Here is a 16,198-nt window from a genome sequence, read left to right on the forward strand (position 1 = left end):
CCACAGATGCTATAAATATTCTGTACACGTTAACCATGTTTTCTCCTTGTAATGTATGTGCTGTGGATACTGACGAAACGCGCGTTTGCACAGATGCCCCTGTGATGGACGAGGCTATAGAAATTGATTTTGTTGAGGTGATCACTGGATGGAATGTTTGCAGGAATTGACTAGTTGAATTGAAGAGGATATCCCTACTGACACTGCGTCGAGTGGCGTTCCAAGGCCAAAAGCCTGGCTTGCTACACATTCAACTATGATGGCTAAACCGACATGCGAGGCGTCGGTATCGTCGCGGTCTTTTTCTGAAAGCGGAGTGTCAAAAAGAGGTTCTATAATTTTTAAACGTTCTTTCAGCAAGCGCAGTACTCTTAACTAAGCAGCTGTTTACGATCGAGGTTAATCCCTGCAGAGCGTAATGCAGCTCATAGCGGGTATATGCAACAGGAACTGGGCAAGCTCCACTACTCACCCACGGCCCATTGAAATGAAGAAGCTGCCTGTAACAAACCTGGCTGGTATGTGCCAAGCAGCTCCTATAGTGGTTATGTGCGACTGAAATTGCACTCTAAAAACTGAAACTCCTGCAGTGAGAGTTAAAGAGCTGTGTTATTCCCGTAGATCTCATTATACTCTCTTACAGGGAGGCGCTTTACTCTGTTTTGCCAGGAGGAGTGAAAAGGCCTTTCACTCCTCCTGGCGAGACAGAGCAAAGTGCCTGTTCCACTCCTGCATCCCACGAGAGAGTGAAAGGTTGTTTTACTCTCTTGCCATATCAGAGCTTGTTTTAGCATTGCACCTCTCCAGATATAATGAGCTGTACAGAAAAGTTCGTGCAGTCTAATATCTTTGGTAGTAGCTCAATCGATGAAGTGACGGCGATACATTCCTCATCAACTTATTGCGATTAAAACCGCTGACATGCACGAAGAATCCGCGATCATAAATGCACGCGATTATGTTCATACTACGCACACTCTGAGTCAGCTACTATTTATACACTGACTAGAGGCGGCGCGCCGCAGCGTACGCAATAAAATGCTGTGGACAGAAAGCCCGACAGAAAGAAAAAAAAAGGAGAGGCGGACGCTTACGTTTCGCCTTTAAAACGCGACAGTGATATTACACACGCATTGACACACAGACACCCACTATTGCCTTCTCAATCGCTAGCTTGCCTTCGCTTCTTGACGGAGACGTATACACAGTACCGCAAGGAAAGACAAAGTGCAAACGCCCTCGAATTTTCGCTCCCGACCAAAGCTGCTTTTTCGCTCAAAACCAATGACGCAGACGCCGCCGACACCGGAATTTCTGCGAAACGAGCTCTTTGACGCTGTCGCGTTAAAAATATATATAAGCGCGACTTCCTTCAATTGGCCGCTGAACGGGAGGGCTGTTACATGCGCCCCCGAGAGAGAAACACGATAACACAACCCTAGACGCATGCGCCAGCGAGGAAATAAAACACACACAAACACCAGGTGAGGAGAAGCGTGCGCGCTAAGGTCGACGTCTCGCCATCGCCCGTCGCTGCCTTCGCCATTTTCTCCCGTTGCCAGGTCATCGAAGTTTCCTAATTGCTCAACTGTGTCGGCAGTGCGTGCCCGTGCCCCGTGTGTGCGCGACTGTGATCTCGACGCTGAACGTGAACGGCATTTAGCGACGGCAGTGCAACATCCCGTACTGTGAGCGTGTTGGTTTCATGGTGGTCTGGAAACTCAAGCGGCCTTGCACCTTTGTGTATGCGTGTTCGGCCAGCATCTGGTTCGGCACATTCGGAAATGCGAACGGTAAGTGGTGCTTCTGTGTTCAGTTTCGCGTGTCAGTTTCGCGTCGCTCAGGTGTGTAGTGCTGCACAGTGTGTCGCGTGGAAATACAATAAAAACCAGAATAGAAAAGCATTACGCACACATACGTGTGATGCCTGATGCACGTTTAAAAAGCTTTTGTGAAGGCCCAGGCTTCGCACGGACAGTCTATCAAAGAACGTGTTCGCCTCAATAAAGACAATTTGTGCTATATAATTTATTTGCTTGCCATAAAGCGTCAATGCGGCAGCGTGCTTTCAGAAAATACACACAAGCGAGAGCCCGTGGTTATCACTCCGTCATGTGTGCATTAAGGCTAACTTTTGTTTTCATTTGATTCAGTTGTAGTTGTCAGCCTCGGTGGTACGATGGTTGCGGTGCTTGGCTGCCGTTCCGAAAGTCGAGGCTTCGATCTCGGCTGCGGCGGTAGCATTTCGATGGAGGCGAAATGCTAAACACTTGTGTACTCTGCGATGTCAGTGCACGTTAAAGAAAAACAGATGGGCGAAACTTCCGGAGCCCTCCTTTGCGGCCTTCACTTTTTTAGAAAAACGCCTATTTTCATAATTCATTTTCGGTAAAACACCCCCCTCCATAAGAATTTCGCCCCCCCCCTCCCCCTCGTGGCTACGGGCCTTGCGTACGCTATTGCAAAAGTCCCTAATATTAGTAAGTGGGAATACTTTTCGATAACAATTTCACATTGCGCACTTTGTTCGTGTCTAAGACAAAAAAAACAGCATACCATATGGTAATTATGTCGTTAGGTTGGATTAGACCGAATAAATTATGCTGCAAAAATATGATTATGGCCATATTATGAGACAGTTGTCTGCTAAGTGACAGTGTGTACGGTGAATCACATGCATTTTACGATATTGTCACTTAATTAGTGGCAATTTTGTGACATAATTAGTGACTTCTGGAACTTTCCTGGATTTCATGTGAATATCCTCATCCAGTTGAATATGTGTGAGCTGTGCCAGACTTATTCAGTCACATCAGTGCAATTCAGCTCAATGCAATCCTGATGACAGAGGGACAATCAATAAAAAATGTGACTCGCATAAGACTATTATGAAGTTTTTAAGCAAGGCTAAGCAGCCCTGAAACATTATCGCCGTTAAAAAAAACTAATGTTCAGCGAGAACAGAACACCTTCGCCATTTCTTATGGTTTACTTCTGTAAGCCATACCTAAGCTTCCTACCTTCATCCTCGTTGATGAATGTAAATATTGAGGTTAGTGCAGCACCAGAAGCAGTAGACAATGGTGTCCGGTGTCCGTAACCAGTGTCGCTCGAAATAAGAAAAAAACGAAATAAGAAAAAAATTCCAGGATGGAACGAGGTTCAAACCTGGGCCCTCTGCGTGGGAGCCCGGTATTCAACCTCTGAGCCATGCCGGTGCTTGAAACTGCTTTGCAAAAAGGTCCTATACAGGCTTCATGTCGGGAAGGAACCACATTAGCGTATGCAATATAGCGTGGTAGAAGTGTAAAATAAGCACCAAGCATCGCACAACGCGAATTCTCTAACCAGGCGTCACACAATGCGAATTGCGCAACGAGTAGGTTGTTGAATGCTACCAACCCATTACAAAGGTCTCCGCCATAATTCTTCATCGTCATCAGGCACAGCATCAACAAAGTGCGCATAATGCCTTACATGCGTTTAGCAGGTGCCAACGCTCTCCGTAGAATGACGAAAAATGGCACATTGCCTGCTGCCCTACTTCTCAAAAATTACAATGATTTATAGCGTAGTGGGTTCCTCGCAAGTGCACTTGTATTGGTTGCCAAGGAAGCCCATAAGCGCATGATCCACTTCCTCGGGGTCTCAGTAAAATTACAATGATTTATAGTGTAGTGGGTTCCTCGCAAGTGCACTTGTATTGGTTGCCAAGGAAGCCCATAAGCGCATGATTCATTTCCTCGGGGTCTCAGTAAAGTTCTTCGCCCCCCCCCCCCGTGTCTCTCCCACGTCAACGTATGTTATAGAGCATGACGGGAGAGGGAAATAGCGACCGGGCGTCACCCAATGCAAATTACATAAATGGTGGGCCGTTTAAAGATTCCAACCCATTACAAAGGGCTAAGCCATAATTCTTCATCGTCATCAGTCGTCGCGTCAACAAAGTGCACATAATGCCTTACAGACGTGTAGCTGGTGCCTCGCTTCTCCGCAGAATGACGAATAATGGCTTAGTAGGTGCTTCCCACCTTCGCAAAAGTTGTGATTTATGGCGGTGTGGGTACCTTTCTAGTGTACTTGTATTGTAGCCCCAAGAGAGCTTAACGGGCTCTAGAAACGCCGCTCTTCCAGCTTTCGCTGTGACTGTGCTGCGGTTTCAGCGCAGGCCTGGCGTTTTTTAATAGGTACTGCACAATCTCTTCAGGAGTAGTGCCAACTACACGCGGACGTTCGCAATACAGAAGTGCAACAGTATTATCTTTTCTATTTTAAGGGATACATGTCACTCGCGAATTAATGGACATCGTGCTTAACCTCAGAGGTGCCGCTGACCCTGCGTGCAGCTCGCAAAAGTACCTATACGCGCAATAAATGCACATGTTTGCATAGGTGCACGCTAAACGGCCCTTGAAACTCTGACGTCTACGTATGTAACAAAAATATGCGACAGATGATGGTCTTCGAACAGCTCAGAACGCACTACAGATACTTGCAGCTCGCGGCAAATATAACCAAAACTGCTCAACAGCACACGCTCGTAGAATACACATACGTGACTTTCGCTACCTAAAGGTACTTGTCACGCTGGTATCAGCAAATGTTTGGGCGAGCGAGACATCCACGATGTATGGTGAACACACAAAAAAACACACGTTTATCATTTCTCTTGCGGCGCGACAAATGACGAACGGAAGTCGGAGCTGAAGGTGCTAACGGTGACTTTCGTGAGTTCATGGCGCCGCGCTAACTATTTACTAACCTAATGCACGCGCAAACAAACGCCGATGATGCAAGAAAAGAAGTAGCAAGCTCTGCCCTCGCGTTGCAAACCACTTTGTAAATATATATAAGGATGTGAAAAGTCAACGAAGCATGCAGCGGCTATGTGGCGGAGTGGTTAGAGTGTCTGCTTTCGGTGCTTGAGGTCATGAGCTCGATTCCTGTGTAGTGTGCGATTTGTATGTCTTGTCATATGTGCGTGTTTACATTGATGTCCATTTTCTAATTACACCTAGAGATAAGTATTGCAGAAATTATTCCGTAAAACGCCGTTCCAGTGCCATTTTTTTTTTTTCGCAGCCGCTTTAGGACGCCTATTGACATGACTCCACGTGCAAGCGCTGCAGGCCATACCTAGCCAGGAAACGTATGAACTAAAACCCTGCAATAGCCACGTCAAGGCTATTGTGTTGCTTTCTCTGGGAGCCACCTACGGAGTCGCATAATGAATTGACTAGCAGCGGCTGTAAATTCAACGGATTTCCTGCCTGCGGGCGTGGATTCCAGCGAGTATTTGACTAACAGTGTAGCTAACCTCTCACTAACATCACACCTGCGTTCAGATCTCTCCCTAAGAGAGCTGGAAGGTTCTGCTTTAATGTACGCGTTTTGGTTGCGAGCGCTCTACGTGTTTTGGTTGCGTGGATGTGTGCGCGTATGAATGTGCCATTTTCTGTGCTCAATTAATTTTATTTCAAAGCTGTTTTAACGTGATAGCTTTACTCCCTCGGATGAGTGCTTTCACTCTATCGCAGACGGAGTACTGTACTCCATGAGGAGGCGTTGGATCACTCCCTGTCTAGAGGGAGTTTTTCACCCCGGAAAAAAGGAGTGCCTAGCGGGACAAGCCAAAGCTCTCGCAAAGGGCGTCGGGGCACTCCCTTTGTTCTAAGAGTATCGCGCCCAATACAATTATGAATGACATTTGCCAACTCACCCAACAACGTTGTCATTAGAGAGTAATAGTTGGGCGGGTTTCCGAGCCAGCACGCCCAGCGGACGAGCGGAGAGGCGAACTGCGCATGCGCGGCACGCTACGAAAGCCGGCCTCTTTACGCAGCGAAGCGCTCGCCCGCTCATTTCGTCTCCTCAGCGAAGCGTGCGCAGCGGACGAGCGTGCGAGCGTTTACCAAGATGGCAGCCTCCAACACAAGCTGCGGCGGCATGTCGTCGGTGGCACCTCCAATAAATCAATTGAAATCTAAGAAAAAATGCCTTTTGCAATATTGCTTTCGCAATAACATCAATTTTATTCGGCAGGTGACGAAGCAAGGCCTCTGCTCGATCTACAGTAACTTCAACCTTGTTCAACGGGTGGCGCAGCAATGCGATCCGCTGTGATCCGCTGAAACCAGCAGGGTGACCCTTCCCTATTACTCTTCTTTTCGTCTTGCGCTCCGCTGCCCTCTGCGCTCCTCCGCTGAGCCCGCTGAGCCGCTTGGCTATTACTCATTATTATCTTTAAAATGATGCTTCTCACCTGCAGCAACGTATTATTCAATAAAAATTGTTCTCTGTGTCGACTGATATGCTAGCAAAACAGTTACATTACCCGCGAGCAGCAGAAAATCATTGCACATCGTTTGTGTGAAACAAAGATATCTTCACCTTTCATGGCTTGCGGGGCTTGTCATCATCCCAGTCACGTTTAACCAAAACAAAAAAATAATCTTCTAAAGCGCTGGCCTCGCTGAAACGTGGACGGAGAGGTAGACTTTTTGTTAACGGAGCGCAAAAAGTAATAATATCTGAGGTTTTACGTCCCAAAACCACGATATGATTATGGGAGACGCCGTTGTGTAGGGCCCCAGAAATTTCGACCATGCGGTGCTCTTTAGCGTGTATCCACACGACGGACTTCTCCGCGGAAATCTCGTCCGCGGACGATCGTTCCGCCGCCCGTCCGGCTGCAAAGCACATCCAGACGACGGACGAAGCGAGCAGACCGACGCGCCGCAGCAAAAAAACGTGGCGGCACTGTCTCAAGCGAGAGCTGCCCGCTTCGAACCTTTAAGCTCTTCGTCGCGCATTGCGCGGGCTGTTAGTCCCAAACTTACGATTGTGTCGGCTTTAGGTTTGTGTCCTCAAGATTCGCCGGCAACGTATTCATGACAATTTGGTACTGTTTCCGATCGCCGTACTCGTTTTCTGAGAGCTGTAGGCTTAGCGAGCGCCTCTATTAACAGAACATAGCTCGGTGATCTGCGGTAGCGCGAGTGCTACCAAATCCCAGAGGTCATAATAATGTGCTAATGCTTGCTTGTTCCTTTTTTCTCTAGATGGCGCGAGCAGTCTGAAAGTGGAAAACACATTCATCGCTAGCAAAATTATTGAAGGTTTTTATGTTTCCGTCTATGGCGCAGAGTTTCTTTTAAGTTGAAGATGGAGTTCCATACGAGAAAAAGAAAAAGCAGCGCTTGTCGCCAGACCGATAATGGCACCTTCGGCTAAATCTGTTGTGTTATTCCGCGCGAATCCGAATGCGAAAAAGAGCTTGGCATTTTCCGTCCGCGACGTCCGCGGACGCGGCACGGATGGCACAAATCCGTGACGCGGGGTTACGTGATGCGCCGTCCGCCGCGGAAAAGGCGGATTCGGTCCGTCGTGTGGATACACCCTTAACGTGCACTGACATCGCACAGTACACGAGCCTCAAGCATTTCGCCTCCATCGGAATGCGACCGCCACGATCGAACCCGGTACCTTCGGGCCAGCAGCCGAGCACCATAACCATTGCTCCACCACGGCTGACGGCGCGGGAAACAAAACCCGTGCGTGCCGCTGCTCACACGCGTGGTTTGTCGAACTGGAAGCTGCCGCATCCCATAGTTGCCTGCGATTCCTTATTTTACGGGTCGCCTATTGCCTTTAGCGCATAACCCCCTTCCCTACAGAGCGTTACGTACGAGCTGCTTCTTGGGTCCAGTGTTCGTAGCGCGCCGGCTGTTCAAGCGTCTAAGTGGCCACGACAGAACGATAACATGCGCCCAGGCCCTCACTGCGACAGGGAAAAAAGACAAGCCACTTGACATCGGCGTGATTATTATCGCTTGACAGCAGCATGCTCGCGCGTTCGATTTTTCATCCACACTGAGCTCGTCAAAAAGAGGTGTTGCAACGGCGTGTAGGCGCGTTGTTATATATTTTCATACTTCGTGGGCCTTCTCTGACCTCCTCAGACCTGCGAGCAATGTCGCACGTGACACCTGCTCGTGGGGCATATTGCGTTTCCCACGAAGCGAAAAAAAACACTATATGTTATTTACCGATGGTTCCACAATACTTGTCCTATGATAGAGAGGCTGGGTCTCTCGACTACGAAACTCCGTTTTCATGTCATTCAGAACCATAGAACCAATGTCCTTGTGGAGGGAGGAGGAGTCTGACGAGGTTCACATGCAGAAAACAGGCGTGGAAAATAACCAAGTCCCAAGCCACTGCAATACCTGCGTTTAAAATCGCTCTAGCACGAAATGTGCACACGCCTGTCGTAAATACACCCTATAAACGTTGAATATTTGCATATACAATATTAGCACGAACACAGGAAGACTACACGCGTTCGTGTTTCATCTAATGTGCAATTTGTTGCGTCGACAGAGGCCCTCATTTTCTAAAAGCGTGTTATTGATAGCTTGTACACCATGTGTATGTTGTGCACATATACCTTTACAGCCTTCAATAGGTACAGCACACACTTGACGCACACTTAAAAAACGATAGCTTGTGGGTTTTTACGTGTGAAATCTACGACATGATTATGTATGAGGAACGCTGTAGCTGTAATACTTTACCGGAAGAATTAGAAGGTATGGTATTCGCTGCATCCCACTGTCCCCTTGAAATCCTTCTTTAAGTACCCCACGCAACGCGCCAAAATTGACGATTCATTATCTTATCTCCAGGCAATACCTACAGGGGTTCCGCAAGGTACAATATTATGGGCGCTGTTTTTACCTTTTACATAAAGGACATAATCACAGTCAGTGATAAACTTAAGTGCATAATGTACGCAAATGGCACTAGCCTTTTCTTCACACCTAAAGATATGGATGCCATGACCACACTTATACACCTATGTTTAAACACACGGCGTGAATGAAATTGCTTACTCACTAATGGAACAAAGACAAAAGTTGTAGTTTTCACTCGCGGAAACCGCTTACTTCTACAGACAGTGGGTTGCGCATACGTAGTGAGGCAACTGAAATTGTAGAGACTGTTAAAGCTTTAGGGGTATTTTTTAATTGCGCAATGGGTCATGGGAACCTCACATTAACAATCTACTTAAAAATCTTTCAGAGTGTGTGGGCATACTTGCACTAACGCGTTCATTTCTTACACTTTCTGTTAAGCTAATACTTTATTAAAGCTTGTTTTTGTCATATGTCATCTGTTGTATTTTGGTATGGGCACGAACACCAGCAAGCAACATTAATAACTTATACCGACTGCCACTGCCGCACCAACGGGGGAGTTTCGGGGATTGTACCCCCTCCCCCGTAACTGCTTCACGGTCCTTGTCACAGAGAACCCAAGAGCCTTGTTGACATTGTCATTTCAATTCAAGGTGGCTTGAGGTCGAATTTCCCTCATTTACTCTAGAAATGTGTTGTATTCACTCATCTACTGCAAAACTTAAAGAGCACAAACTGCATGCTCTGTGGCTCTGCGTTCACTTCCAGTGAACAGCTTTGGACGAAAAAAAAAAAGATGCTTTCACGGGTCGTCAGTTTGACCCCTCTTTTTTCTTGCTTCCTTCGATTACGGCGATGCAGCAAGGAGATATTTCGGAACCTTCGAAACAAGCTGTTGTTCTTTTTCATTTATTTGATTCTTGGAGGAAGTTTAAAAGAGGCTGTGTACAATGATAATGTGCCGTGTGACTTGGCCAGCGGCTTCGGTGCACAGTGCACGTGACATCAAAATGTATTACTGTAGCAGCTCATCCAGCTGTGTACTCAGTGCTACGCACATGTATGTCCAGAATAAGGGTTCGCAATGCTGTTTACCGTTTATAACGGTATTATTCGGTTCGCACGGGCAAATCTAACGCACCTACCTGCATACATGCAAATTACACCTGGTCCACTTGGACGCTTCTAATTCAATTAGAGATTAAGATCTCAAGTGCATAAATACCACTAAATTGCCAGCCTCACATAGCTTGATTTTATGGCACTAAGGGCGCGTTGACGAAGCTGCACAATAAACATATTATGTTCGTGTTGTCATGAATGTGCAACTTTCTTCAAATCCGAAGTCATACACCTAAGTTTAATGAAACAACAAGCGTTTTCATATACATTCAATGGCCTAACTCGCTCTGAAAACGAAACACGCTTAAGCGTGATGCACATTTCCAGTTTCAATGCCGGTGGCATTCTCGTGCTTTTTTTAAATCCTTGATATTATAGTGAACACGAATTATCTTCGTCATGGAGCACCTTTGTTTTCTTTCAAATAGTCAATAATATGCGCTCTCCTTAACGCAAACATTCTTTTTGCGTCATAAATGGGCTCTAAAAAACACGAAATGATTACGAAGGCACTTATTCGACGGCAAATTTGTCACCGCTAAAATGCCCTTTGGATTTAAGGTCTTACCAATTAGCGCCACTGTTGACGTGCAAACGGGGTATAACATCATTCGAATTGGCAGGACCGAATCAAGGTAACCATCGATCCTCCAAAACGAAAAAACAAAAAAGAAGAGCGTTTGAAGCACTTGCGCTCTTCCAGATACATGTGGTGCGAATCTTCTTTTTCCTGCCTTATCACAATGCATTAAGCTTGCTAAATATGCAAGCTTTCTCATAAATGTTTCACTATTTGGACCTATGTGTGATTTTCGGGCGACAGCGACGAGCGACAGCGACGAGCGACATGATTTGCTGTCGCGGAGGGCCATCCATCGCCGTCGCTTGTCGCGTCGCAGCTTTCTGGAAAACTAAAAAAAATCGCTTGTCGCCCGGAAGTGAGCGTGACGATTTCCGGCAACATGGCAGCATCACCGATCCTCGCTTCGGTTGCAATTTGCTCTTGATGCTTCCAATCGGCGCGTACTTCAATGAATGCAAGTTATAGCCTACCTTCTTTACAACCCCATCTCACGTGGAGAGCGAGGCAGCGGCCGTATTTTGTCGTTAATTTTGATCGACGGCTCGTTTTGATGTTTGGGTGGTAGCTTGCTGCAATGATGGTAGCTTGCTGCAATGTCAACATCGTCGTCGTGTGAGGTGGCCCTTCTTGTGAGGCAGCGATGTCCAACCTCGAAAAGCACGAATTCAACGAGCGTCTTATCGACGAAGTTGAGAAAGAAAGCGTGATATGGGACATGAAGAGCCGGCTGTACAAGTCCCAGCAACTGAAAGAAGTAGCTTGGCGGCGTGTCGCAACCGCAATGGGATCCAACGGTGAGTAATTTTTGGACGCATGCTGCGTGTCGTGCTAATGTGTTTTTAAGAGGTATTACAACGCAATAAAGCTAAAATATGCGAGCTTGCAGTAGGGACATTTGTCAGGCATGGTTCACAGCATGAAGCACTTAGTTGCATGCAAGATGATGTTTCACATAGCAAATCCGAGTCCCCACTAGCTTGATTCATGCCTTGCCTAGGAATTATTTATTTGGCCATGACATTACCACAGCGGTTTCGGTGCGTGCGCATTTCATCCTATGAATAACAATCGAACCATCGTTTGTACGCAGTGGGGGAAGTGAAGGCACGCTGGAAGAACCTGAGGGATTCGTTCCGACGGGTGTTCAAAGCCCGCCACCCTGTCCTGCAAAGTGGTGCTGGAGCCGAGGACAGCGAAGTGGAAGATTCGGTAAAGTCCTGGATATTCTACGACCGCCTGCTGTTTCTCCAAGACAGCATCGTAGGCCGGCCGTAAGTTTTTCTTTTTTTTATGTGTACCTAATGTGACAGCGACGTTCTTGAAAATGTAATTTTACGGAACGCTCGAACATGAATTGAGCGTAGAGACGCGATGCGTCGTCCGGCATTGTATGCAATACGCGCATGTTCAAATTTGTCGTCGTAACTATTCCATTTGTCGGTATGCCGGCGCACATGCTATCGATGCATGCGCTCAGTAGCTGAGCGGAGTTACACTGCTGCACCAATCAAAACATGTTACACTGCCTGCCTGTGACGTTTGCTTGTGTAAAACGTGGAAAAGTAATCTGCTATGTATTAGTTTAATGTTTCATGATACGCATAAAATCATTTTGCGAAGAAGTATAAAAAATTCTCATGCGCTGTGCCATGGGCTCTTGCGTTAGCATTAAAATAACTTACCTTTTCTCCATCATGAATGTGTTTAAACTTACCCGCCGCGGTGATCTTGTGGTGATGGTGTTCAAGTGCTGACCCGGAGGTCGCGGAATCGAATACCAGCTGCAGCGGCCGCATTTCGATTGAGGCAAAATGCTAGAGGCCCGTGTGCTTAGATTTGGGTGCATAAAGAACCTCGGTTGGTCGAAATTTCTGGAGCCCTGTCATAGTAATATAGTAGTTTTTGGACGTATGGTGTCCACAATTATTATTGGTATTACTACTAATGGGTTTTAACTTGTGTGTGTGCAACTACTGTCTTCGAGAAAATTGTGGCCCTGAGAAAACTAACTTGCTGGGGATGTGGCAAAAAGTACGAGTTTGTTTTACGGTCCGCTGAAACCATAGCCAAAATAGCATCTTTTGCAAGATTCAACACGCATGTGTAAGTTTCATATGTGCATGCATGCGATAGTGATCCAGCAATGTGCCTTTGTGTAAACCCAGTCGCACTCTGTTGCTCCGCCTGCGTTTGCTTGTTGGCATAGTGCGCAGCACGAGGCTCCTTTGTCTTGAATTTACAACCATTTTTTTGCACGTTCCAACTTTACGTAGTGAGGGTGCTTTGTAAACATTTTTTACCTGTTTTTCTGTAGGTGCTTGAATACACTATGGTGAACATTTTACTTGCATGCTACGCAACTATACAATTGTAATGTTTGGTTATTTTCTTCTGTATGCTCTGTAGTACCTCGGGAAACCTTGAGCAGTTGCCTGATGTCGAGAGTGAGGACACTGAGCAAGGACAAAGCAATGAGGAAACTGCGGAGAGTCTGTTCAGGGACATCTATTCGGAAACGAGCACCTCGCCGGAACCTGACACGTGCCCACGTACTACACGGAGAAAAGCGAGCACGAGCTCAGGAGCAGCTACCCAGATTCCAACTAATTCCAGCCACAATTCTCGGCCAGAGGGTGGTCGCAAACGCAAGAAGCCATATGACGACGAAATAGCATCACTTACAAGCATTGTGTCCAAAGTACCGGACGACGCAGAACATTTTGGGCAGCTTATTGCCGCCAAGCTGAGGCGATGTCCACCAAGGCTTAGGGAAGACATGGAATTGGATTTGCTTAACACCGCTGCAAAGTATCTGCATGAGAGTGAGCCGGACTCTTGAAAGGCATTTTTCAATACAGTAGACTCTGGATAATTCAAACAAATCTTAATTTTTTTGTTGGCCCGCTATGTTTTCAATGTATCTTGAAGCCACTTAATTCAAACTTTTTGCTTGTCCATGCCCGGAAATATCTGGTGCCTTTGTTGCTTCTATCTGAACATTCAAGGTTTTATGCAAGTAACAGCCACAAATAAAACCGATTGCCTTCCTACAACACAGCCAAACTACCCTGACCGCAAGCACCAACAGTCGCATACTGACCGAGGAAGAAAAAAAAAGGACCCTCTGTCTGGCCTTGGTCGATCGCGTGCTGAACGCTTCAAGTTACATTTGCCGCAGTACACTGTTGTCGTGCGAGAAACTGTCTTAAAATTTAAAAGGGGCTACCAGCTGTCAAAGGACACATTTCATCCCTTAAATAAACACACTATGATGCGTTGTATAATTACAGGTACCAGTATAATCGCTAAAATCTAAAAACTTGCACTTGTTCAGAGCTGTTTATGACGTGGCTGCAGCCCTGAGAAACAATAAACATGACAACGCTAGTAGGTATGTTGCCCAGAGTATTGAAAACCTCTCATTATTCAGACTCCTGATAATTCAAACGAAATCCGGAGATCCCCTGGAGTTTAAATTATCGAGAGTTTTAACTGGCCTTGTCACATTGTTTCTTTTACTGCAATAAAGCAGTTTCGCTGTGTTTTTAATTAACTGTATCTTATGACACACCATTCACATGATAATAAACATACTGTTTATTTTTCAAGTCGTCGAATCGAGAGTACAACATTTACTGCCGGTGTTGTTGGCAAGACTAAAGCAACATGGCAAGGAATTATGCAAGTGCACTTCACTGCATGCATTGCAGTAACAAACATGGTACACTTTCAACATACGCGGCTTTAAATACGTAACGTTTTGGCTGCAGAGAATGGTACCTAATAATCACTGTACACTTCAAATAATCTTTTTTTCATCAGAGGGTCAGTTCGGGTATCTGAAAGCACACACTTCTTGGAGTTATTAAACATGGACCCCTCACTCAGGCAGAGCACGGAAGACGAAAGTATGCATTACATAATGCAGATGGCAAGTTGAGCTTCTTAAATATCTCCGAGACACTGCAGCGACAACAAGCACTGAGCATTACCTCCGATTATATGTTGACAAACTCACTCATGAGTCGACTCACACAGACTCAGGTTGTGCCGCGAGTCAGAGCGAGTTCAGCTGAGAAAAACTTCAGTGAGTGTAAGTCCAAGTGAATCCGGTTCAGGAAAATTTTGGAGAGTCCAAGTCCTAGTGAGCGCAACGTACAAAATATATTTCTTGAGTGAGCTCCACCTTTTTTTGCCGACCTACGGCAGCTGTGTCATCGTTTGTGTTCTGTACGTGTTTTGAGTCCTGTGCTTTTTTTTTTGCACTGCAGTGTGTCAGAATAATCTAGCTCGGAAGTACTTGAGCTGTATTCATATTGGAAATGTACATGAACATCATTTATGTGCACACTGTTCACCGTAGTCCTGCCAGTTTCCACTGCCACGGTACTTGCCCTTCATTTGAAAAAAAATCGATGAAGGAAGAGCGAACATCGCTTGCACGCCGTGAGCACTTCCGAGCTCGCGCGCCTTGTAAGGGAAACATTCGTTGAGCTCCAATGTCTTCCCTCCATGCACCCCCACGAAGATTCCCAAAAGTGTCCTCAGAGTCGGCATAACCCACTGGGCAGTAGTACTCTCCACCGCCACACTCCAGGCACAAGAAGTTATGCAGCACACAAGTCGCCTTGATGACATAGTCAACATTTTCAGGTTTAAGGTCGATCACCCTGTGATAGATCCGCCACCTCGCTGTGAGAATGCCAAACGCATTTTCGATGCACCGTCTGTAAAAAGACACGAGCCCAGAAACACGAAAAATCAAAATTTTATAACACTCATGTTACGCAGTGCGGACTTGCGATTCAAAGAGCTCAATACCTTGGCCTGAAATACATTCCTAAAATTTAATTGTCGTTGCTGTGTAGGTGAAATTATACGACAAATCTAAAGTAAACTTTTTTTCATACAGTTTACCATAGAAGATAAATGCAACCAAGTCCACGTATAAAAACAACGAGCAGCACATCTTTATAGTGATCACTACACCATCTCATTCTCCTAAAATAGCACAAAGAAACCTGTGCTTCCAGTAGCCTCAGTGTGGTGTCACTTGACAATTTTTCTGCTACCTGTTGGTTCCTCAAATCTGAACATATGAAGACAAGTGATTCGCCTTAACCGACACCTTTCTCCCAGATCCACAATATACGTGTCTTCCGCAGGGCTTACCATACTGATAGGTTAAGTGTACAGTGGTTGTGTAAGGTCCTGTGCGTATTGTCGACATTATGCGTTTTCGCCCTAGCAAATTCCATAAACGAATTGAAATACACGCACTCAACATTCTACTGCAACGCATTTTTCATCTTAAAATTTTTACCTTGCACGGCTGAGACGATAGTTGAAAATGATGTCCTTTGGGTCGGTCCGGCTGCCTGACAAAGGTTTCATGAAGTCAGGCCGAAGTTGAAATGCCTCGTCTCCAACGAACACATGAGGGCAACTTTTGGATGAATCTGGCAGCGACGCAGCCCTGGGCAAGCCGAGCTTTCCCTGCTCCAGTCGCTTTCCAATGGGAGAGTCCTTGAACACACCACCATCGCTGAATCTTCCAGGGGCGCCGACGTCTATGAGCCTGAACAGGTATTGGCTGTCCGCAACAGCCATGAGGACAATCGAAAAGGTTTTCTGCAAATGGCACGAAATGGAAAAAGGATTACTATTGTACAAAATAGGCTGTCACTGCATTCTGTTTCCTGTGCAAGAGAAATGCCCATTCAAAGCATGACCAATGTTAACACACTCACCAAAGCAATTGAATTTCTTATTGGAGACATATGTGCACGTTTCA

At 46.2% G+C, this 16,198-nt stretch overlaps 2 protein-coding genes across 2 annotated transcripts; one reads left to right on the forward strand and one right to left on the reverse strand.

Moving 5' to 3' along the window:
- The first annotated feature begins 11,044 nt into the window (after positions 1-11,044).
- On the forward strand, positions 11,045-13,243 carry LOC119391369 (transcription factor Adf-1). The gene is made up of 3 exons (XM_037659051.1): positions 11,045-11,198; positions 11,495-11,675; positions 12,811-13,243. Exons 1-3 carry the CDS (start codon positions 11,045-11,047, stop codon positions 13,241-13,243), a joined length of 768 nt encoding a protein of 255 aa, XP_037514979.1.
- A 987-nt stretch (positions 13,244-14,230) lies between these two features.
- LOC119388844 (uncharacterized) lies at positions 14,231-16,026 on the reverse strand. The gene is made up of 3 exons (XM_049415261.1): positions 15,728-16,026; positions 14,889-15,131; positions 14,231-14,243 (listed from the first exon to the last, which is right to left on the reverse strand). Exons 1-3 carry the CDS (start codon positions 16,012-16,014, stop codon positions 14,231-14,233), a joined length of 543 nt encoding a protein of 180 aa, XP_049271218.1. The 5' UTR covers positions 16,015-16,026.
- Between the last annotated feature and the right edge of the window lie 172 nt (positions 16,027-16,198).

This window comes from Rhipicephalus sanguineus, chromosome 4, assembly GCF_013339695.2.
Source record: "Rhipicephalus sanguineus isolate Rsan-2018 chromosome 4, BIME_Rsan_1.4, whole genome shotgun sequence".
Classification (NCBI taxonomy): Eukaryota; Metazoa; Arthropoda; class Arachnida; order Ixodida; family Ixodidae; genus Rhipicephalus; species Rhipicephalus sanguineus.